This window comes from Carcharhinus amblyrhynchos, chromosome 2, assembly GCF_965287045.1.
Source record: "Carcharhinus amblyrhynchos chromosome 2, sCarAmb.v2.hapA, whole genome shotgun sequence".
NCBI lineage: Eukaryota > Metazoa > Chordata > Chondrichthyes > Carcharhiniformes > Carcharhinidae > Carcharhinus > Carcharhinus amblyrhynchos.
The window spans coordinates 81,092,081-81,117,970 of NC_137325.1; the positions used below are offsets into that span (position 1 = coordinate 81,092,081).

The 25,890-nt window shown below is 44.3% G+C and overlaps 1 protein-coding gene across 2 annotated transcripts in view; it reads left to right on the forward strand.

Annotated features, from left to right (window-relative positions):
- calcr (calcitonin receptor) overlaps positions 1–25,890 on the forward strand; it is a 269,497-nt gene that overhangs the window by 214,185 nt on the left and 29,422 nt on the right. For both annotated transcript variants that reach the window (XM_080216792.1, XM_080216801.1), the window contains 2 exons: positions 1,693–1,846; positions 7,808–7,868. In XM_080216792.1, coding sequence (XP_080072918.1) covers positions 1,693–1,846; positions 7,808–7,868 — 215 coding nt within the window. The remainder of the gene's footprint in view (positions 1–1,692; positions 1,847–7,807; positions 7,869–25,890) is intronic.

Genomic DNA, 25,890 nt, shown 5'->3' on the forward strand with positions numbered 1-25,890 from the left:
GCACTGAAGCATTGACTGGACTCTGCAGGAGATTGATGATGACTTGCATTGAGGACAGAGCGATGCTCCTCTCATCCTCAATGATATGTCAGACTCCTGCCTGACAGAGAGACACCGCATCCTGCCATCAAATGGGCTTATCATACAGCTCAGAAATACGGAATTCACAGTGTCAGTTACTACAAGCCCATTGTAGGGGGGGGCGGGGGGGGGGGTGTGTGTGGGGGGCGGGGGGGGGGTGTGTGGGGGGCGGGGGGGGGGCGGGGGGGCGGGGGGGGCCGAGACCTTGAGGGTCTGGGCCTGTTTTCAGGCAGCGTGAATGTTTGACTGCTTTCCTTCTTAGTGTCAGGGGCTGGAAGTGTGTTGTTCACAGGAAGGTAGTGTCAGATGGGCCCAGAGTTGTCTGGCTAGAGGGCCCCAGGCTGTACTCTTGCTGATCCTCTTCCCTTCAGGTTCCTGGAGGCCCATGTGTTCCATAGGAGTGAGATCCAAAAGCTCCGCCAGTGGATTTCCACCAGTTCCTGCACCATGCTGTCAAAGCCTTACGCTATGGAGAACATGTCCTCTTTTGCGAATTTCAATTATTTTTCCACAAATACAATGTTCAGAGCATCAATTAACCTGGTTTACTGGTTGTTTTTCCAGGGTTTTGCATATTATTGTACTAAATTAAGAAATGAAATATGACCCAGAATTATTGTTGGTAGATATCTTCCCTCAGACAATGAGTAGAATTTGATGTCCTCCCCAGTGGCAGGATTGCTGGGTTGGGAGCATTTAATCAGGAAGGTGGGGGCCCTGCCACCTTTCTGCTTTCTTGATTAAGTACGTGGTGGAAAGGTCTGTGACTGGCCTTCCTGCCTCGTCACCAATAAAAGCGTGGGAAATTAATAATCCCTTAACGGTTTTATTCTGCCATACCACATATTCACCCAGTAGCAGGTGGGGAAGGGGGAAGCTTACCATGTGGGGAGCACAACAAGCAAATGCTGGCATGTTTGCCTGCAGGCTCCTGGATCAAAAATGAGGATAAGGCTGAAGTCAACAAGAACATATCTGGTCACTTTTCATTTACACCTTAAGCTTTCATCCTAGCTATGTAACATGAGTAATGTTATCAACATCTGCTCCACATTGTTTGACCTTTAATCTGCTCTTTTACTAAAAAAAGAAAAATGGGCTTTATTATTGCTGTACTCAACAGAACAATTTGTTCTATTCTGCATTTAAGCTTTGTTTCGGTGAGTTCATAATACAAGTTGGCAAGCGATAATTCCAATCATTTCAGGCAGATGGGAATGTTTTAATGGACTGTCGGAACTGCTGAATGCACCAGACAGGAGGATCCAGCATCAGCTGACTTGACTGGATCCTAAAGTGGATCTTAGGATATATTAATGTATCTGTTCTTCATAAATATAATAAGTAACACTGAAGTATGGATTTAGAGCTTTTTGAATTTTGAATTTCCTCTGTTGACTTAAAATGATTTGGCATCTGAGAAATTCTATCCTTAGAGATAACGCTCATGTTATGAAAAATAAAAGGCTTTTTATTCTATCTTTTGAGAGAACTGCTGCTTTAAGTGACTCTCAAAGTTTAATCCTTTAATCTTCTTTGTACATGGAATAGAAAATGTTCTTGTGATTGGATGGACGTGTGTTAAAGACAAAATTGTGGCTGTCTCCACAGGTGGGCTGTAAGGTGCTGCATTTCTTTCTCCAGTACATGCTGGGCTGCAATTACTTCTGGATGCTTTGCGAAGGGATCTACTTGCACACACTCATCGTGGTGGCGGTGTTTGCTGAGGAACAGCATCTACATTGGTATTACCTTTTGGGCTGGGGTATGTATTACATCAGACAAACCAGTGCATGGTTCTCTTTCTCTTCTTTTTGAGATCAAAGAAACAAATGAATGATTGTTGCCAAGACTACCTTATCAAGAATTTACTCGCAGATAAATTTTGATGTACCTTATGTCATAAATGCATGCAAGTATGCTGACTGTGACAACAAAATTGGGCTCCACAGCACATGCAGCTTCAGCGCCACAATAATGAGCCAAACGTGCTAGTTGAGATGTTAGTATCAGCATCAGGCTGCAGGTATACAGAGTAGACAGATTTTCATGTTGTAGTACTGATTTGACAACAGCACTGCCATTTTCAGCCCTGTCGCTTGAACTCTCAAATGTGTGAAAGTGTGTTCTGTCTCAGGAAGTACATCCCAGAAGCACAATTTAAAACAATCTGTAATAATTTGCAGGTTAGATGCTAATTAATATCTACTAGTTCCTGATATGAGTTGCTGGAAGTGCTGGGTGATGTCCAATATTGGTTACAGTTGATGAAGTTTGCACAGAGGGGTGCTGCACAAAGAGAAGGTTCTTACTTCAAGCATTGACCGCTTTTTCCCAGTCATGGTCGTTGTACTTGCCATTGACCCTGAGGCTGTATCACGAGAAGCAATGGAGCAGAAACATCAAGTGAGCAGACAAGCATATAATCACAGAGAAAAGGGGAAAGGGAGAAAGGCTCTCAGGAGGAGGCTTTACCCACCCACAGTCTTTGGGGATCATTTCCCCAAACTTGTGCATTACAAATGAGTTGCTCACAGAGCTCTTTCATCTCTTGCAGTCAGATCTGAAGGCCCAGAGCAAGTGGCCCTGAATTTCTTCAAGTCAGGATTCTTGCAGATTGGAACAGGTGGCATCTGGAACTGGTCCCAAATTCCCCACTGATGAGAGGGGCTGGGGAAGGGTGATGTGGTGGTTTGATGGCCCAGGTCAGTTTGGAAGGTGAATAGTGACTGCACTTGCTCCTGGGGTGTGGTGAATGTATGTTGGTTGCAGCCCCCTCATTTCACAGCACCAGCTAGGTGAAGCAGGCTGCAATCAAGGTATCCCTTGCTGTCCTTGCCTGACGGACAACTGCCATTGCCGCCACTCTCTTTCCTCCAGCTCTTCATACGATGGGACATCCACCTCAGCCCCTCGCCCGTCCTCCTCCTCCTCCTGCTCCAGCTGGTCTCCCCACTGCCAGGCAATGTTGTGCAAAGCGCACAAATGATGATGATGTGTGAAGCACACACAGGCTCATACTGGAGGGTCTCCCTATTGCAGTCCAAGCAGCAGAATTGCTTTTTAAGCAGGCTGTATGATGGACTCAATGGCTGGCTCATTGTAGTCAGTCTTGGTCTCGGGCCTCCACACAGGTATCATCAGCTATGACCTTAACAGATATCTTTTGTCGCCCAGTAGCCATCCCAGGAGCATGGGCTGGTCTTCAAAGAGCCTAGGGATGTCTGGCTGCCTGAGCAAAAACCTGTTATGGACACTCCCTATGTGGCATGCATCGACCTGCATGATCCTCTGGTCACAGACAATTTGGACGTTCAGGGAGTGGAATTCCTTCCTGTTCACAGATTGCTGCAGTCCTACATGTGGGGCCTACAAGGTGACGTGCGTGCTATCCATTGTGCTCTGCACATTCAGGATCCCAGTGATGGATGTGAAGCTAAGAACCCAAGCCTCCTGCTGTGCATGGCCCACATCGAAATTAATGAACTGCCCTGCCCAGGCATACAGGGCATCTGTGACTTGTTGCACACATTTGTGCACAGAGGCCTGGGAGATCTCAGCTAGGTCACCACTGGGAGCCTGAAATATGCCAAAGGCATAAAAATTCAGGGCAGCCATAACCTTCACATCAACAGAGAGCAGGTGGTCACCACTCCCTGAGGTCCCAGGTGTGCGAGCACCTCACAAAGGTGTCGCATCGGGGTCTTGGAGAGTTGCATCTGGTGAAAGCCCTCTCCTCTAGAGGCCTGGAATGAATTGTGGGACAAGTACCTCCTTGGCCTTGTTACCCACCGCTTCCTGTGCACCCTCTCAGGAGCCTGCTCACCCCCCCCTCCTGGCCCTCAGTGGCAGCCCCCTGCCCTTGTTCCTGAGGGACTACTGGTGGCTGCTTCTGCCGTGGTGTCTCCATGCCCACAACCTCCTGAGCTGCAGCCTCCTCCTCCTCCTCCGCCCGTGCTGCCATCAACATGGCCGACTCCATATCGATCAGACTGAGATCCATCTGCACAGTGGAGTTCGGAAACAGAATAGAATGACGGATTATTGTCATTGGCTGCATAGACCCAGCACCACCCCAATCCCTCACTTGGGCAAAACCCCCACTTGTGGGAGCTGGCAACACCACACAATCCATGGTACCATGTGTGACCCGATTAGGGTTGTGAGAGATTCCCATCATGACAAATGCTGGCACAGATTATGCAGCTCAGTGTGCAGACATGGGCAATGCGCAGCCTTGAGCTGTTGCTAGAAGTACAACTGCAGCATCCGTGACAGGCATGTGTTGCTGGTCAGTGTCACAGGACAGGGACAGACTGCAAAGCAGCACCAGATGTGTGTCCAGTGACAGCAGATTCCATGCAGTCCGTGTCTGAACCCAGCCTGGAGCAGCAGCTGCTTCACCTGGTTAGACCTCAGTCAGTGCATGGTGCACTCCTCCCCCACGCCGGAACACCAGCACTCGGTCGAGTCCCTGACCACACCCTGCAGCAAAGTGCTGTGGAGGGAGAGAGTGAGCAGGACTCCTTGAGGGTGCCTCCAACACTGAACTACAGTGCTGCACTAAAGGGGAGGGCTGAGCAGGTCTCCTTCATGGAACTTCTCTCAGAGAGCTCTGAGAAGATAAAAGCCCCCCAACGCCAGATATCACAGGTCCATGGGCCAACGTCTGAAGGCAGCAGGAAGAAGGCCATCAGGAATTTCCAGTTCCTGCCTGCAACATTCGCCATGCTCCGCTAACAGCACTTAACTCCTCATGTCAACTCAGGGCTGCCATGCCAGGTTGAGACTTTTATATACCTACTCTGATTCACACCAAAGTGATATCATGCCAAAGAGGTGGGAGATGCTAATGTGGGCGGAGATTGCTGTGTCAATTCTGATAATGGCACACTAAGGTATAATAAGTAATGCAAATTAGTGGCATGCCAGTTTTCGGCACGGTCCCAGTGGTGCCATTTTTTTCCAGTTGGGAGATGCCCACATGTCATAAACACTAGTGGGGAACCTGCAAAATGACTGACACATGCATCTCCCAACCTGACCCGCCAGAAAATTTGCGGGTCGCGATGGGAGAATCGCCCTTTTACTTCTCATTCCGTATCTGATGTAACTCCTTTTCTGTTCTTAGCAACGTAGAACCATACAACACAGAAGAGGCCCTTCAGCCTATTGAGTCCACATTGACACATTAGAAACACCTAAACTCCCATTTAATCCCATTTGCCAGCACTTGGCCCATCACCATGGATGTTATGATGCGCCAAGTGCCCATCCAGATACTTTTTAAAGGATGTGAGGCAACCTGCCTCTACTACCCTCCCAAGTAGCACATTCAAAACTGTCACCACCCTCTGGGTAAAACAGCCTTCAGTCATCGCTCTCTGTCTCATACAACTGAGCCAATTTTCAATGCACTTTATCAAATTACCCTGTCTCCCATGTGAATTTACCTTCTTTACAAGACTCCCATGTCAAAGGCTTTGCTAAAATCCATATAAACTAAATTGGCTGCATTATCCTAATCCTAATCACCTCCTCACAAAATTCAATAAAATTTGTTAGGCATGTCTTTCCTCTAATGAAGCCATGCTGACTATCCCTGATCAAGCTTTGCCTCTTCAAGTGGAGCTAGATGCTCTCCTGCAGAGATTTCTCTAATAGCTTCCCTATTATTGGCATGAGACTCACTGGTCTGTGGTTCCCTGGTTTATCTCTACAACCCTTCCTCAATAGTGGAACTACATTAGCTGTTCTCCAATCATCTGGCACTCTCCCGTGACCAGAGAGGAATTGAAAATTTGGGTCAGAGCCCCTGCAATCTCCTCTCTTGCCTCCCACAGCAGCCTAGGGCATAATTCATCCTGACTTGAAGATTTATCCACTTTTAAGGCTACCAACACCTCCAATACTTTGTCTTTCCATGGTTCCCCTCTTCACCCCAGCAGGCTCAGGCCTGCTCCCCGTTGGTGGGGACCTGTTGTAAACCCTGCTGGAGTGAAACACTCCTGGCTTGGGGGGGAAACTCCAGTGGACCCGGAGTCTTCAATCCTGGGCCTGCTAATGAGATTTAAATTCTAATTTAAATAAATATTACAGATCCCTGCCAATTTTTGGTGCGGAGCTGACGGTGTTGGAAATCTGGCGGCCGGAGATTCACTAAGGTCGTGGAGCCCAGCGGGAAGCCCGCTAATCAGCCTCCACTTGAGTCTCCCGGCCTGTTGCATTTATAACGTCACCCCATAGGGGTAAATGGTTCAGGGATCCTGGTACTAATTTCCTGGTTCTGTTATGAGTGGTGGGAAAGCTAAAATTCTATAAGGTACCTAATACGATAGCAGAAAAGAAGGAAAGGACACAGGACAGAAAGAAAGAAAGAGGAAAAAAACAGAGAACAGAAAAAAGTGAAAGAAAAAGTAGCAGAGAGAGAAAACAACCGGATTGCTGAAGATGAAAACAATTAAAATGCAACCTAACGCCGGTCAAGGCACCAAGAAAAGAAAAACAAAATATATAAATGAAATTAAACAAAATTAATACAAAAAGGGAATAGCACTCCATGAAAGAGTGAAAAGCAAAACATTAAATTGATCAAGAAGTTGTTTTCATGAATCTTGTGTGTTTTCAAAGTGAGATTGTTAATCCCCATGCCCAAATTAATTCTGGATCCTGACCCAATGCCTCAGTTCTGTTGTTCTCATGATGTAATTTTTAAATTCAAGTAGCCAAGTTTTCCAGGCAGCCTGAACCTCTCAAACAAGCTGGAGCTGTCTGCCTGGTGCCAGAGGCAAAGCCAGGCCATAGCCATGTTAGAGCCTGCCAATGCCTTGCTGAAGGGGGCAGGTAATTCCTTACCAACAGTGCACACAGAGATAAAAGGGCCACGCAGAAACAAGGAATGCCAGTCACTTGCACCAGCTCCAGTAGATCCATGAGAAAGTGGTTTTAACCCAAAAGTAAGTAAACTCTACTTGGTTATCAGGCAGACCCAAATGCTGCACATTAAAGTGCACCAGATTCTTCATGTTCATCAAAGTAAAACTCAAAAATTCCAAACTGTGTGAACAGGCCCTTTGCAAGCTTTTTGCGGAGATTAATAGACTGTTAATTGGCAGCAAGCGGTTACTCACTCTTTTGCTCCCTCCCCCAACACCCAAATTCTCCCAGAGGCATAGGGATCTGGAGATGGCCCCGGGACTCCTGATGTAAGATCATGCACATATCGAATCCAAGGCCAGAATTTCACACCAGTGGGCTTCTGTAGTCCCATTGCAGTAAACGCAGATTTGGATAAGCGCCAAATTCTCCATCCTTGCTTGCAGCAGCAGAGGGGCATGAACGGCTGGAAGATTCCGGCCCAGATATTTTGAAAATGTGGCCCATACTTTGGACCAATATTTTCCTAGCATTTAATTTCTTCTTATACTCTTCTCAATAATAAATCATACGCAATTTTAGCATTAAGTAAATTCTCAGTTCTTAGTGTTAATGTCCTATATTTATTATGATGTTTGATGAAAAAGGATCTGTTCCAATCAGTTCATTTACTTCGAAGGTGATGTTCTGCTAAAATTGAAACTTTAAACCTTAGAACCTGAATTTTCTTTGTATAGGTTGATGGAAAGAATGCGATTTTCCCATGTGCACTGGTGTGTTATTTGATGTATTCTTTAAAAATTAAAGTGCAAAGAGTGCAAGCCCTAACATCTAACAACTTCTCTTCCAGGATTTCCTTTAATACCAGCCACCATTCATGCAGTGGCCAGAATGAAATATTTTAATGACAAGTAAGTTATTTTTTAACTCCCTTCTTCTAGCTTCCTCTCCTCTGTTTAAGGTTCCAATTGATGCTAATTCTCAGCTTAACAAACGTACCACTCGCTATTGCAAATTGTCATTGTCACTTTTTACAAAATTGGAACATTAAATTTGTCCAAAAAAATGAGATTAATTTATTCTGATGGTGATGGGTCTGGGATTGTTTGGGTTTCTTCATGGTTGGTAGCAGTTTATGTCAGTCATTCCTCTCAGTACGGCCCTGGCTGTTTGATATTTTTGCTTCTAAATTTCACCCACTAATTCAAAGCTCAGAGTTTGAGTTGAGCTTGTTGTTGTGCTTTTGGCTAAATCATTGCTTATCCCAACAATTTAGTGATTTTCTTCAGTCTCTCTCTTTTTCCACCTGGCTTCACCAGGCTGGTCTCATTGACTTTCTGGACTGCTTCTTAATTTTCTTGGTCAGGTGACCTATTGACTTTCTGTCCTGCATTTGTTCTTATCCACCGTCTCCCTGTGCAGAGCTGAAAAGGTTTGAAACATATTTTAAAAGGGACAAAGGGAGGAAGAAAGAAAAGACAAACATGAGACTTCAAGAAAGAAATAAAGAAAAGAACTTGACAGGAAATGAAAAGAAAGGAATTAAGGAGTGTGTGAAATAGAAGAGATGAACCATAAAGATTTGCAGCATATTGGCCCATTGTATCTCTGCTATCTCTTTACTAAAGCAATCCAAAACTAATTGTACTGCCCTATTGCATATGAGCATAGGAGAGGAGTAGGCCACTGAGCCACTTGAGCCTGCTCTGCCCATTTAATATAATCATCGCTGACCTGATTGTAAAGCACAATGCCGGCTATCCCCAATAAACCTTCACCCCCTCACTTATCAACAATCTATCTACCTCTGTCTTAAAAATATTTAAAGACTCTGTTTCTACTGTCTTTTTGAGAAGGGTTTCAAAGACTCATGAGCTCTGAGAGGAAGAATTTCTCCTCAACTCTGACTTAAATGGGCAACCCCTAATTTTTAAGCACACTCTAAAGAATTGGAAGTGCCATTCAGTACGCATCAGCCAAGGTCTCCAGAATGGTTGTGGTATGCTGTGCTCTACACAACATTACCAAGCCTGGACCTGCAGGAAGCTCAAGAATCAAAGCACATAATTCAAGGATTTGGAGCAGGAAAAAAAAGATAAGGAGTGGGAAGAAGATGAGAAGGCACAAGGCGATACAAGCAATGCCCTGATTATGCAAGATACATTTAGGTTCCATCAATGCAAATAAACAGAGTAGGAGATAAAATGCAGCAAATTCCTGATCACAAAACTATCAGAGGTACAACCATTGAACTGAATGGTGCCGTGCATGGTATCACAGAAACATCATATGGGGCTGCAGAGCTTGCAAGGACAGCCAATGGGTGGCATGGTGGCACAGTGATTGGCACTGCTGCCTCACAGTGCTAGGGACCCGGGCTCAATTCCTAGCTTGGGTCACTGTCTGTGTGGAGTCTACATGTTCTCCCTGTGTCGGCATGGATTTCCTGCGGGTGCTCTGATTTCCTCTCACAGACTGGTCAGGTGCTTGGTTTTGCTAAATTCTCCCTCAGTGTACTCAAACAAGTGCTAGAGTGTGGTGACTGGGGGGTTTTCACAGTAACTTCAATGCAGTATTAACGTAAGTCGACTTATGACATTAATAAATAAACTTTAAACAATTTTCTCTCGTACCCAGCAGAGGTCTGACTTGCTCACATCTCAAGTGCTTTTGTGAGATCCACAAAATCAAGATGGACTCGTGTCTGCTGTTCTTTGCAATTCCCTTAAGCTGACATATGGTTAAGGAGATGTTTACTGTTGATCTACCTGCTCTGAAGTCAGATTGTGCCTCTGGGTATATCTTGTTGGCTAGTTGATGAGATTCACTAAGAAGACTATGAAAATGTTCTGCCAGGTGTCTCTGAGGAATGAGATATTCCGCTGCTTCTTGTAATCCACTCAATTGACTTTGTTCTTGTATAAACACAATGTTATTTGTGTCATTCACAGAAAGAATTTTTAAAAAAATGTCAAGGGGAATTTCGTAGTATCTTTGAAACATTTTCTTTGTTCTCCTCTGGAACTTTGGCCCTTTGAGAATTGAAAGAACAGAATCTGGCAGAGGAGATACATTTTGCCTATCTGGATACAGTGGTTAGTTTTGTAGGAATTTTCCTGAGTGTTTGTGGATGTGGCAGAGGCACCACTGACAGAATTTCTCTCGTGCTCTGATATGTCACTGACACAGTCGGTGTCTCATTGCAGTACAGGAGCATGGTGATGACAACTGCTCTGTTACACCAGGAGTTTTGTTTACTTAGAAACACAGAACCATAGAATTTCCTTAGTACAGAAGTAGGCCATTTGGCCCATTGAGCCTGGACCAACAACAATCCCACCCAGGCCTTATCCCCACAGCACCTGTCAATCTTCCTGGCAGTAAGGGGCAATTCAGCATGGTCAATCCATCTAATCTGCACATCTCTGGATTGTGGGAGGAAACTGGAGCATCTGGAGGAAACCCACACAGACATCGGGAGAACATGCAAACTCCACAGTGACCTTAGGCCAGAATTGAACCCAGGTCCCTGGCGCTGTAAGGCAGCAGTGCTAACCACTGTGCCACACTTGTGGAGGTCTTTGTCGTCAAATATCTGCTGTAATTTGTAGAAGGCTGAGCTGACCTAGCTGATGTTGTAATGGATCTCTTCTTCAACGCTGGCCTTTGGACCGAGGTAGCTACCAAGGAATGGAAGGTACTCAACATATTCCAGTCTGTCTCTATCAACATATATGGGAGATGAAATATTTGGCTGTTCAGATGTGGGTTGATATGGATTTTGTTTTGATAATATTCAAGGACAGGCTGAGTTTCTTGTATGCGGAATTGAAGAGATAAGAATGGCTTGAAAATCTGGTGCAGAGTGAGCAATGATACTGCAGCTGTTCACAAACTGTAGCCCACATGAACCTGTGATAGTCAGTTGAGTTTTGGCATGCAGACAACTGAGATTAAGAGTTTTCCAAGTATTTAATACTCACACTGGAGAGCAGAGATTATTCATGAGGTAAACAGCTACTGTCGGGTTGATTGTAAATATTATAGGGGCTGTCACACAGCCTTGGTTGACCTCAGTCTGGATTTTAAAGTATCTATTAATGATCTCTTCCTTAAGAAAGTTGCAGTCATATCACCACAAAGCACTTGAAAGATTATGATGAAGTTTCTTGGACATCCAAATATCTGGAATACACTCTACAGAGCCTAGCAATTTACTGAGTCAAATGCTTTGGTCAGATTGATGAATGCAATGAAGAATTCCTAATGTTGTTCTCAACATTTTTATTAGAGTGGCCTAGCCATCAAGACCATGTCAGAGGCTCCTCTGAAAGCTCTAAACCTGTATTGTCTCTGGAAGGATCTCCTCAGTCACAGGAAGTAGGTGATTAAAGGAGAATTGAGATTTTACCTGCTGTGATGAGAGGGAAATGCCTCATTCCCGTAGCATGTCATCTTGAAGGTATTTACAATTGTCTCATTCCTGAAGTTGGGGTGGGGGAAGTTTCTTTTCCTCCCAAACCAATACAAAGGATGAGTTTATGGAGTCTTGATGTAAGCCAAAGCCCATCAGTTTTGGAAACCTCAGCCGGGATATCATCAGGGCCACAAGGTTTTGTTTTGTGTCTGTTGGTTGCTTGTTGCAACTCTCCCATTGATGGTGGTTCACCCATAGACTCTACCCTAGGATATGAAGGGATAGCCTGAGGTGTATCAGCTCTCATTGTGGATTCATGGTTGAGAAATTGCTGAAAATGTTTTTTTTAAGTGTTGACAGGTTACATTGTAATCCTTAGGAAGACCGCCATCATCCTATAAGCCAAGGGGATCTTGTTCATATGGCCTTGGTCCATAGGTGGCCCTAGTGGCTTCAGAAAAGCTTTGCATGTCACAGACAGCATATTTTTGGACCTCTTGGGCTCTTTCTTAAAGTCATAGACTTTTTTTTAAACCCCTATGCTAATCCTAATTGCCTGCATTTGGCCTACATCCCTCTATACCCATCTTACCCATGTAACTGTCTAAATGCTTTTTAAAAGACAAAATTGTATCCGCCTCTACTACTACCTCTGGCAGCTTGTTCCAGACACACACACTCTCTGTGTGAAAAAATTGCCCTTATGAACACTTTTGTGTCTCTCCCCTCTCACCTTAAGTCTATGCCCTCTAGTTTTAGACTCCCCTACCTTTGGGAAAAGATATTAACTATCTAGCTGATCTGTGACTGTCATTATTTCATAGGTCTCTATATGATCACCCCTCAGCCTTCTACGCTCCATAGAAAAAGGTCCCAGTCTAGCCAGCCTCTCCTTATAACTCAAATCATCATGTCCTGATAGCATCTGAGTAAATCTTTTCTGCACTCTTTCTAGTTTAATAATATCCTTTCTATAATAGGGTGACCAGAACTGAAAACAGTATTCCCAATGTGGCCTTACCAATGTCTTTCCACTGCTTGTCTTGTATCCTGGATTTGCATTTGGGCTTCAGCCTTATGCTATTGGGATTCCTCCTTCCTGAGGTTATTCGTGAAGGCTCATCCTCCTCAACCTTGCCCCTCGCCTGTGGTGTGGTGATCCTCAGGTTAAATCACTACCAGTCCACTCTCTCTGTCTCTTAAAGGGGAAAGCAACCTATGGTCATCTGGGACTATGGCGACTTTACCTTTTATTTGGAAGACTGCCTTCTTGTCTTAACCTTGGTTGTTCTGCTAGACAATCAAGGCTGCTGATTTTTGTTCCAGAGTGTCACATATTTCAGCACTGTTAGCCTTAAACCTGTCCTGGCAACATCAATCTGGACACAGGAGTCTAGTACACCTAACTTTATTCAATTATGATGTTCTGAAATCAAGTTGGATATGTGATATAACAACAAAGATGGTGGTCCTGCAGTGAGTGGTCCCCCAGCCAAGGAAAAGTTTGGTGGCCTACTAATAGGGCACTTTTCTAGGGCATCCTTCCCATTTGGGGAGAGCAGATCTATCCTGACAATGACTGCTCAGTCTCAGATGCCATTGCCTACAGATACATCTGTCTCAACACAGGTGTCCAACAGCTTTCAACCGATAATCTGCGATTTTTGACTAGGAACTGGCAGGTTCACAGCTCTACCCCTGTTGCCGTTCTTCATTGCCACAGGACCTGACAAATGAGCCCTGGTAGAAAGCTGTACATGACTTTGTTTAATGTGAGAACCTTGAGGGTGCTGTCATTGTCCATATAATCTTGACCAATTGATGGGTGGTGTGTTGACCCCATGATGACCCAGACCACCTTGCTGCTTTAGCCTTCTTTCATCTGCACAGCTGGTAAGATGCAGTCTTCCTTTGTCTGTTCTGCCATTTGACGTCTTTTTGAACTGCACTTTCTCCCAACCAAAAGTGACCCTTCCAGGAACAAGGAGCTTCTAAAGGCATTGATCAGCACATTTTCAGAATGCACAAGCCTTCCCACCATATCAAGACTTGTGCACTCCACCAATCCCTTGAACATTACAGTGAGGAACTCCTAGTCCTCTGTACATCGTCACCTTGATGTAGTGGAGAGAGATTACCAATATGGTAGTATTTTCAGGAGTATTGAACTCTTCTAGAATTGCATATTGCATTAGTTTATAATATAATTTTACTTTTGATTTAATAAACAATTTGCAAAGGAAATACTGCAAGAAGGAGTAATTTAGTGATACTGAATTGAATTGATTGAATAAAAGATCAGTACATGCAACTTAATTACAGATAACAAGTTGTTCAATACAGACTTATAGACAATATATAGGCTTACAAACAGTACTTTCTTTCACATGGATGTAAAGAATTACCTGTGTGGAGTTCATAGAGGTGGAGCCAGGAGGAGGATTCCAAGTCCATAATGGACTCCGTGTAATTTTAGATCCTTGAATTACAACAGCCAGAAAATCAGAAGGCAGCTCTTCATGCTTATCTGTTTCGTATGGGTTGCACACAGGCAATCGCTTACGCTCTGGGTCAAAAGAGAAAATATTCCCATTCATGTCTCAGTTGAATTCACCAGTTGTAGAGCTCCTAATTGATGTGAATGCTAAACGATTCGCTGTGTGTCCAGCTATGAGTAATTTCCTCCCTATTCCTTTCATGGACAGTGTTTGACTGAATTGCATTGCAAAAATTAATCATAATTTGAATGAGAGCAAATGTTTGTTAAAATTGTTGAATAACATAAACAGAACATACATATTTGCTGTAGTATTCTTTAGATAAATTTAAAATCCAATAACAATATTGTTTGCAGCTCTCAGTGGATGAAACACAAAGAGGGATGGAGCTCAGCTTGGTTCAATAATCATCCACACAGTATGCATCTTCTAAGCTGCTGCCTCTAGCATCAACTGTTTATATGCACGATATGTGTCCAGCACAGTAATGACATGGAAAAGAGAGATTAGCATACTGAAAGCACCCATTGTTAAATGTTCAGCAAATAAAGTTGTCCTTCATTATACCGTGTTCTAAAGCATTACCAAGTGCAATGTAATAAATGTCCTATAGGCTACCATCAGCAAAGGAATATAAAGCATCCTTCCCACAGAATACCCTCACCACAAAGTGCCTTAGATATGATTCCTCCCCCAGCAATGGTCTAATAATAATCCAACAAAGAATTCAGAAGAAACTACTGTGAAAGTGTGTAGAATGTGGTACTCACTACCCTAGGGTGAGGATGAGGTGAATGGCACAGAATAATTTAAGGGGGTTATAAAGTGGAAAGAAATAGGAGGCAATGGTGGCAGTGTTTAATGATGTAGAATGGGAAGGAAACTGATATTGACTATAAATATTAGGAAGGACCTGTTGAGCTAAATGCACTGTTCTTGTGCTGTACAAATCATCAGGGAGCAAGAATAGGCCATTCAGCCCCTTAAGCATGCTCCACTATTTAATGAAATCATGGCTGATCTGATAGTAACCTCAAATCTGCATCCTGCCTACTCCCAATAACCTATCGCCCCCTTGCTTTCCAAGAATCTATCCACCTCGACCTTAAAATTATTCAAGGACTCTGCTTCCACTACGTTCTCAGGTAGAGAACTCAAAAGACTTACAACCCTCTGAGAGAAAAATAAAATCACCTCGTCTCTGTTTTAAATTGGTGGCCCTTATCTTTAAACAGTGACCCCAAGTTCTAGAATCTCCCACAAGAGGGAACATCCTTTTCACATCCACTCTGTCAAGATCCCTCAGGAACTTGTACGCTTCTATCAAGTTGCCTCTTACTCTTCTAAGCTACAACAGATGTAAAGCCTCGCCTGTCTTTCCCACCCATTCCTGATAATAGTCTGGTAAACCTTCTGTGAACTGCTTCCAATGCATTTACACCCTTCTTTAACTAAGGTGATCAATACTGTGCACAGTACTCCAAGTGTAGTCGCACTTGTGGTGCCCAGAATGAAGCATAACCTGCCTATTTCAGTATTCAATTATCCTCGCAATGAATGAAAACATTCTATTAGTCTAATTACTTTCTGTACATCCATACTGGCCTTTTATGATCCATGTATTTGGACAGCCAGGTCCCTCAGCACCTTAGAGCTCTGCAATCTCTTGCCATTTAGATGATAAGCATATTTTTTATTCTTTCTGCCAAAGTGGACAATTTCACATTTTTCCACATTATAATCCATTTGTCAGATCTTTTCCCACTCACTTAATCTACTTATTTGTTTTTATAGCCTCCTTGTTTCCACTTCACAACTTACTTTCTTAATTATCTTTATGTCATCAACAAATTTGGCAACCCCATCCCTTCAATCTCTTCATTCAAATCATTTATATGAATTGTAAACAGTTAAGATTCCAGCACTGATCCATGTGGCACACCACTTGTCACATCTTGCCAACCTTATTAAGACCCATTTGTGCCTATTCCCTGCTTCCTGTTAGCCAGACAAGCTTCTAGCCATACCAAAATGTTACTCCTTCTATCATGCACTTTTGTTCTCCGCAATAACCTTTGATGTGATACTTTACCAAATGTCTTCTGGAAATCTAAGTTTTACGTATATTTATTAATGTCACAAGTAGGCTTACATAAACAGTGCAATGAAGTTACTGTGAAAATCCCGTAGTGGCCACACTTCGGTGCCTGTTTGGGTAGACTGAAGGAGAATTTAGCATGGCCAATGCATCTAAATCAATACAGTATATCTACCAGTTCCCCTTCATCTACAGCACCTGCTACTTTATCAAAGAACACCCATCAGTTGATTAAACATTATTTCTATTTCACAAAATGATTCTGCATGATTATCTTGAACTTATCCAAGATTCCTGCTATAACTTCTTAATAATAGCTGCTAACATTTTCCTGTGACGAATGTTAAGCTAAGTGACCTGTAGTTTCCCACTTCCTGTTTGAATAAAGGAGTTACATTTGCTATCTTCCAATCTAATGTGACCTTCCCTGAACCTTGAAAGTTTTGGAAGATTAAAACCAATGCATCTATTATCTCACTAGACACTTCTTTTAAGACTCTATGATGAAGTCCACCAGGATCCTGCTCTTGTCAGTCTGCAGTTCATTCTAGTACTTCTTATGTAATGCTCCAAATAGAGATTCTTTTTGTATCTTTCCTACAAATCTTTCTGATTACCAGCGGAGTTTGCAATCACTCTGGAACATTTTCCCTGGGATTACAATGGAAATCTTTTGGAGCAGTTAGACAATTATACCCTCTTAGTTCTATTTCAATTCCAAGAGCAGCATGAAATATTCCTATTTTAAATGGAAATTAGTCTAAACTGTTTATTGATCTTAAATGGTGATCTTTTGTTGTCTGGGTCTCAGAAGACCTGCAAGGTGTGCAAGTGGAATTGGCTATTTTAATCTGAGGCCGGTGCCACCCTTGGACACCGTTTCAAAATTTATTTTGGACTGCAGCACCGGTGACTCAAACATCATGGAGTAGATGCCTTTCTCTAATGTTCATAGAGTCATAGATTCATACGGTGCAGAAAAGGCCCATCAGCCCATTGAGTCTGCACCAACAGTAACTACCATTAAAGTTGCGCTAATCCTGTTTACTGGTACTTGTCCCATATCGTTGAACATTATATTTCAAGTGCTCATCCAAATACTTGTTAAAGGTTGTAATGTTTCTGGCCTTCACACCCTTCTTACGCAGCACATTCCAGGTCCTCACCCCCCGAATTAGTGAAAAGAATTTTTCTCAAATCCCCTCTGAATCTCCTGCCTCTCACCTTAAACTTATGCCCCCTCATGATTGACCCTTGAATCAAGGGAAACAGCTGCTTCCTATTCACCCTGTCCATAGCCCTCATAATCTTATACACCTTAATTATGACCTGCCTCCCAGAAGCCTTCTCTGCTCTAATTTAATCAAATTTATTAAGTATGACCTCCCTCTAACGAAGCCATGCTGTCTACCCCTAATTAACCCATGCCTTCCCATGTGGAGATGAACTCCTTCAGAATTTTCTGTAAAGACTCACATTTAAATCACTATATAGTAAATTGAGTTTGTATCTTTATATGCCCTGTTTGTGAACACAACTCCCACTCACCTGATGAAGAAGCAGCGCTCCGAAAGCTTGTGGCTTTAATTGGTTGTTGTGAGACTCCTTACTGTGATTTCCCCCTTGGCCAGAGAGGAAGTAAATTTATAAAGTGAGGGAGTAAACAAGTAAACTTGTCCCTGGGATTTAGATCAAGGTCATGGTGAGATCAAATTAACAGGCAAAGCATCCTTTCCATTGCATCTCAGACAGAACAGGATTTCAATAATTTTGATCTTTGTATCAGGTCATTTGTCATGGATGTACTTTACATTTGCAACCTCATGAATAATTGGAACTACACATGCTGGTATTAAGATATAAGACAATAAATAATTTTTTAAACAAATGATCTCACAATGACGCATTTAAGTGTAGGTTGCAGTAATGTGTTGCTGCTAATTATAGCTGGCCCAAATTTCCTGCCACATTTAATTAAGCACAGCAGTCTCCTCTGACCTGATAAATGCATAACCTAAGCGGAAAGCACATTGTGTTACCAATAATTGTATATTCTGAAATATACTGATTAAAATACTTATGTTTAGATTCCCAATGAGCTATAGAATTAGAAATTGAAATGAGCAATGTGACAAAATATTAAAAGGTAGTAATTTAGCAATGAAGGGATTGTGACAAAAGCAGTCCCTGTAGTTAAAAATTATGTAAATATCACTGAAGTGTGAATAAATGTTAATTTAATCCACGGTTTGTTAATTCGCGTTTGTGATTTAGTACGCTGTACTGTACATTTTAATTACTGTGTAGTACTCATGAGGAAGTTTATCTGATTTCTAATCTGGTACAGTGGAGAGCAGTAAAAATGCTGCCACAATTTAAAATGGTTTATCATAACCCAGGGAGAATAGGTTCCATACAAAACTGAATTACCATACCACTGCACTTATAAATATACTTGGAGAGAGATTCTCGCATATTGTTGCACTTGTTGAAGTACAAGGTGGTGGTGGAATTCACAATGAGGGAAGAAAGAAGGTCAAGAGTTCAGATCAGGTTAAAGAAGATAAAATTATTTTTATTTGTCTTTGGGGAACTCAGGGACTACTCAGATATAAAAGTTAATCCTTCTGAATGTCATTACCATTCACCATTGGATCATCAGGTCCCAGTGTGGGCTTACGCCAGCACTTTTTTTATTCATTTATAAGAATGGGCTTCATTTGCTTGACTAGCACTGATTGCCCATCCCACATTGCCTTTGGGATGAGCTGTCTTCTTGAACATCTGCATTTAATGCAGTATAGTTACACCCACCGTGCTGTTTGGGAGGCAGTTTCAAGATTTTGACCCAGTGACAATGAAGAACAGTAATATATTTTTAAGGCAGATAAATCCCTGGGACCTGATGAAGTGTATCCCAGGACATTGTGGGAGGCTAGGGAGGATATTGCTGATCCCCTAGCACAGATATTTGAATCATCGATAACCAAAGGTGAGGTGCCTGAAGACTGGAGGGTGGTAAATGTTGTGCCTGTGTTTAAGAAGGGCTGTAGGGAAAAGCTTGGGAAATACAGGGCAGTGAGGCTCACATCTGTTGTGAGAAAGTTTTTAGAATGTACTTTGAGAGATAGGATCTACAGTCATTTAGAGATGCAAGGACTGATTAGGGACAGTCAGCATGGCTTTGTGAGTGGAAAATCATGTCTCACTAACTTGATTGAGATTTTTGAAGAGATAGCCAAGAAGGTAGATGAGGGCAGTGCAGTTGATGTTGTCTACATGAACTTTAGCAAGGCCTTTGACAAGGTACCACATGGTCGGTTGTTGCATAAGATTAAATCTCACGGGATCCAGGTGAAGTAGCCAAGTGGATACAAAATTGGCTTTGTGACAGACAACAGAGGGTGATTGTAGAGGGTTGTTTTTCAAACTGGAGGTCTGTGACCAGCGGTGTGCCTCAGGGATTGGCGTTGGGTCCACTGTTATTTGTCATTTATGTTAATGATTTGGATGAGAATTTAGGCATGGTTAGTAAGTTTGCAGATGACACCAAGATTAGCAGCATAGTAGACAGTGAAGAAGGTTATCTTGCACTGCAACAGATCTTGATCAATTGGGCCAGTGGGCTGACAAATGGCAGATGGAGTTTAATTTAGATAAATGCAAGGCGATGCATTTTAGTAGATCGAACCAGAGCAGGACTTACTCAGTTAATGATAGGGCGTTGGGGAGAGTTATAGAACAAAGAGATCTGGAGGTACAGGCTCATGGCTCCTTGAAAGTGGAGTCACAGATGGTGAAGAAGTGGAGTTGGGACATCTTGTTGAAGCTGTTCAAGATATTGGTAAGGCCACACTTGGAATACTATGTACAGTTCTAGTCACCCAATTATAGAAAGGATATTATTATACTAGAAAGAGTGCAGAGAAAATTTACTAGGATGCCTTGGTGGTTTGAGTTATAAGGAGAAGCTGGATGGACTGTCACTTTTTTCTCTGGTATATAAGAGGCTTAGGGGTGATGTTATATAGGTCAATAAAATAATGAAGGGCATTGATCCACCACATAGTCAATACCTTTTCCCAAAAGATAAGGGAGTTTAAAACTAGAGGGCATAGGCTTAAGGTAAGAGGTGAGAAATACAAAAGGGTCCAGAGGGGCAATTTTTTCACACAGGGAGTGGCAAACGTCTGGAACAAGCTGCCAAAGCTAGTAGGAGGGGCGGGTACAATTTTGAGTTTTAAAAAGCGTTTAGACAGTTACATGGGTAAGATGGGTATAGAGAGATATGGGCCAAACACGCACAATTGGGACTAGCTTAGGGGGTTAATAAAAGGGATGGCATTGACAAGTTGGGCTGAAGGGCCTGTTTCCATGCTGTAACCCTCTATGACTATGACTCTAAGTCAGGGTGCTGAGTGATTTGGTGGGAGAATTTCAGGAGGAGGTGCTCCATGTGTCTGCTAATCTTCTAGATGGTAGAGGTTGTGGGTTTGGGAAGTATTGCCTAAGCAACCTTGGTGTGTTCCTGTTGTGCATCTTGTAGATGGTACATAGGCACCCACTGTGTGTTGGAGGTGGAGGGAGTGATTGTGGAATAGATGAAGTCAAGCAGGCTGCTTTGCCTTGGATGGTGTCAAGCTTCCTGAGTGTTGTTGGAGCTGCACTTATCCAGGCAAGTGGAGAATATTTCATCACATTCCTGACTTGTGCCTTGTAAATGGCAAATAGGCTTTGGGAAATCAAGAGGTGAGTTACTCACTGCAGGACTCCTAGCATCTGACCTGCTCTGGTATTTCTATAGTTAGTCCAGTTCAGTTTCTGGCTATTGATAACCCCCAGGATGTTGATAGTGGGGGATTCAGATGAAAAGAAGCAGCTACTCCTTTGGATGGAGTTTCCTTTGGGTTTACCAATAAAACAGAAACTAGGCTAATCGGGATTTGTCTTGAATTATACTCCCCTCTGCTGTTGCTCAACTTATGCTTCTGGCATTCCAGCAATTTTCTTCTGTGTGATTCTTTTAAAGAACATTAATTTGTTCACAAAACTTATTAAATAACAACAGCTTTATTTATTAGGCCTTAAAACTATTCAACTAATTGCCTTTCTTCTCTAGCCAATTGTTATCATCATATGTACAACAGCAACAATTTCTTTTTATAAAGCAAAATTGACATAATAAATTGTCCCAAGATCCTTCAGAGTGCTGTAAAGCAAAATGTGAAACAGAGCCACATTAAGCAAGATGACCAGACGCATGTTAAAAGGGATGGGTTTTAAGGAGTGTCTTAGAGGAGGAAAACAAAGTACAAAGGCAGAGAACTATAGGAGAGCATTCCAGAGCTTACAGTGTGGGCTTAAGCAGCTGAAGGCACTGTCCCCAGTTTTGGAGTTTTAGTCACTCCAAAACTGGGGATGCAAAAGAGCCAGAATGAGATAAGCACAGTAGAGTTGTGGGGCTAGCTAGAGATAGGGAGGTGAAAGACCATGGAGAGATTTTGAAACAAGGATGGGAAATTTAGAATCAAGATATTGCATGACCAGGAATGAATGTGGATCAATGAGCGCAGGAATGGTAGATGAATGGGAATTGGTGCAAGTTCCAGAGGTGGAAATGGATTTCCTTATTTTGTGGGTACATTTGGTTGGAAGTTTATCTCAGGGTCAACTATGATGCATGGTTCAGTCTCAGTTTCCAGGGTGAGGGATGGAGTAAATAGCTAGAGATGGAGTTTGTAAAGGAGAACAAAGTAAATGGCTTCAGTCTTTCCAATATTTAGTTGGAGAAAATTGCTGTGCACTTAGTACTGGATGATAGGTAAGAAATAGGTAATTTAGTAAATGTGGAAGAAGTGAGAGGAATGGTGGTGCGATAGAGTTAGGTGTATCAGCATACATGTGGAAACAAGTAGTCTTTCTGAATGATGCCACCCAGGGACAGCAGGTAGATGAGAAAGAGTGGAAAAATGGTGCCTTTTGGGGACACCATAACTAATGTTGCAGGAGCAGAATGAGAAAATGATATTTTGGTGACATCTAGATTGATAAGAATGGGACTAGGTGCATTTAGTCCCAACCAACTGGATATCAGTGGAGAGGCTTTTGAGGATGACAGTGTTGCCAGCCACATCACAGGTCAAGATGGTTGGGGGTGGATTGCTTATTTTTGTCAAGGTCACAAGATGTTGTATGGGATTCTCCCAGCCCACTGTGCTGCTTGAGTGATGCAGTGGGCTGGGAGACATCAGCAGCCTTCGTTTCGTAGGATGCACATTGGGTGCCCGGGCCTCTGTGCGTCTCCCAAGCTTGAGCATAATTAGCTGGAAATCTGCACTGAAACGAGCATGTCAATATGATTAGCCGGCCCGGGATGGTATTCTTTGGGTCCGTTAGTGTCTCCATCCAACGCTTCAAATTTACAGTAAAAAAAAAGACTTTGAAACCAAGCTACCGCACTGAGGAAGGAAGGGCGGGTGGGTGAAAACTCTTCACAGGGCACTCTGTGGTTGCAGCTGAACACAGGCTTGGTTGGCCTTTTTCAGTAAGCATCAATAAGGTCCTTATTTCCTTCATTTGGCAATCTGTAGGTGGATCATTCTGCAGCCCTAACCCTCCTGCCTCCATAAATGTGGGGGCAATTCTCCCAAAAGCACTGAATTGGTGAGAAAACTCTTCTAGATCACGACTGTTTTCTCAGTTCAACTTCACACTTGAATCTCCCCATTCTGTGCACTGCAGAGATCCCAGTTGTGAATCTCATTAAAAATGCAGGGGACGGGGCTTATTCACACCAGAGTCTGACAGTTCTGGAATGCTGCCATGCACAATGGGTCAGACTCCCCGTTTGGTGACCAGCCCAGGACCCCTGCAGTGCTGCCCCTCCAACTCTCCCCAGAGCCCAATCGCGATGAATGGGAATTAGTGCAATTTCCAGAGGTGGAAATGGATTTCCTTATTTATGATGGGTACATTTGGTTGGAAGCTTATCTCGGGGTCAACTATGATGCATGGTTCAGCCACAGACAGTTTCCAGGATGAAGGATAGAGTAAATAGCTAGAGATGGAATTTGTAACAAAGAACAAAGTAAATGGCTTCAGTTTTACCAATATTTAAGTGGAGAAAATTGCTGTTCACCCAATACTGGATGATGGACAGCAATTCCCGGCCAGCCCTGACTCCCCCCACAGTCCTGGAGTGCCCTGATATTCAACCCAGCTACAGCCCCCCTCCTCCGAGCAGTGATGATTCCCCCCACCCCCTTACCCTGGCAGAAACTTCCGTGCTGATCCCCCCGCGTTCGGACCCCCACCTGGAGGCAAGACCCTCCCCCAACAGACCACCCCTATCCCCAGCCCATCCCAATCACTGTCCTGCCTCCATCATGTAGAGTGGCTGTGGGATTCCCCACCCCGACCAATTGCCCCTAGGCCCTACTCACAATAGGCCTGCCCTGTTGGCACTACCCGATGCCCATGGGGCGGTGCCAAGGTATCCCCTGGGCATGGACACTTTGTTCCTTGGGCAGTGCCAGGGGCACAGTAGGACACTGCCAGGGTGTCCATGCACAGAGGACACCACCCTTCCACCGCTTGAACCCCTGGGGGACCCCGATTGCCCGCCCTTCATTCCGGCGGTGTCTTGTGCTAGTTCCCCGAACATGGGGAGCTACTCTAAGCCCCGCCAGAATGATGGGATGGGGTGGGAGATTCAATTGGGAACAGAAGTTCCCGACAACTACACTAAAAATACATTTAACACGTATTAAAACAAAATTCAAATCACTTACCTGTCTTCCCCCTCCCAGTTTCTAGCATGGTCTGGCCTCAGATTGTTCTCTGGCTCTTGGAGATGTGCATGCATTCCTGACGTATGCGCACATCCCGGAACAAGGCCGACAACGTGCATCTCCCACCCTGATCTGCCAGAAAAGCTGGGGGTCGCAATGGGAGAATCGCCCCCATGGTCTTCAGAGGGGACGGAGCTAGCAAATTAAACTCAGGTCAATGCATAAATTTCACACCTGCCCCCTTCCTTTTCTGCCTCCAGCTGGGGGCAAAAACTCCTGCCCTTGGAGTTGCAGGAAAGTTGGACATGGATTTGGGACAAGGCAACTGCAAGATCAATAACTTTAGAGCAAAAATTGAAGTTGGAAATTGGACAATGTTTCTAGAGAAAATACACTTAGACTCTCAAACGTGACAAGAACATTCCCCTGGCATAGCAATTCATAAGCCTGTTATAACAAGCCTTTTTAATTACAGTTGTTATGTTACATGCTTTTGTACGCAGTTGGAAACACATTATCATATGAGAAACAGGAGTTGCTACAACTGAACACTCATTAATAACATTAACCTACATTGCATGGTGTTGATGCTATTCAGCAGTACCTCAGTAAATGGGTATATTTTCATTCTTTATCTGGAGATGATGGGGGTGATTCTCCCCCCAAAAAATCTCTGTGTTAAATTCATGTAAAAACTGGAGTAAATCACGCTGTTATTTTCAGCAGGAGTTTGAAAATGAATCTCCCACCCTCTGTGCACTGCAGAGGGCACCAAGTGAATCTCACAGAAAATCTGTGAGCAGGACCTATTCCTGCTGACGAGGCTGAAATCAGCATGCTGAACGGACCCCTCTGGGAGATTGGTAAACAGCTCCCCTCAGCATAGAAACTGCTGGCCTCAACCCCTCACAGCCTTTGCTGGCCTTCCCAAACATAAGAACGTCACTGGCCTCCCCATCCCCCACTGACCCAGACATCACTGACCCCCCCAATCCCCCACTGACCCAGACATCACTGGCCTCCCCATCCCCCACTGACCCGGACATCACTGACCTCTCCATCCCCCACTGACCCAGACATCACTGACCTCCCCATCCCCCACTGACCCGGACATCACTGACCCCCCCATCCCCCACTGACCCAGACATCACTGATCCCCCCAATCCCCCACTGACCCAGACATCACTGGCCTCTCCATCCCCCACTGACCCGGACATCACTGACCTCTCCATCCCCCACTGACCCAGACATCACTGACCTCCCCATCCCCCACTGACCCAGACATCACTGGCCTCCCCATCTCCCACTGACCCAGACATCACTGACCTCCCCATCCCCCACTGACCCAGACATCACTGACCTCCCCATCCCCCACTGACCCGGACATCACTGACCTCCCCATCCCCTACTGACCCAGACATCACTGACCTCCCCATCCCCCACTGACCCAGACATCACTGGCCTCCCCATCTCCCACTGACCCAGACATCACTGACCTCCCCACCCCCCACTGACCCAGACATCACTGACCTCCCCATCCCCCACTGACCCAGACATCACTGACCTCCCCATCCCCCACTGACCCGGACATCACTGACCTCCCCATCCCCCACTGACCCAGACATCACTGACCTCCCCATCCCCCACTGACCCAGACATCACTGGCCTCCCCACCCCCCACTGACCCAGACATCACTGGCCTCCCCACCCCCCACTGACCTGGACATCACTGACCTCCCCATCCCCCACTGACCCAGACATCACTGGCCTCCCCACCCCCCACTGACCTGGACATCACTGGCCTCCCGGCCTCCACATCCCCCACTCACCTGGAGAGTGGTGGCCTTGTGGCCTCCCCATCCCCCCACACCACCCCTCTTCACACACAGAGTGCTGTGCTGCAATGCAGACCCCTACCTGTGAGCATTCCCTCTTGTTGAGTGAGGGCCTTGAGCATCAGCCCCCTTGGACTAAGTACTTTGTTGAGTTCACCCAGTCAGCATCTTTGGAGATGGCTCATCCTCCAGTAAAACCAGGTTGCCATGAAATCTATCTAACGGGCCCATGACTGCTCCAAACTGACTGCAACTAGTCTCCCTTAACAAGCCAGACTTGTATGTAAGCTGCAAT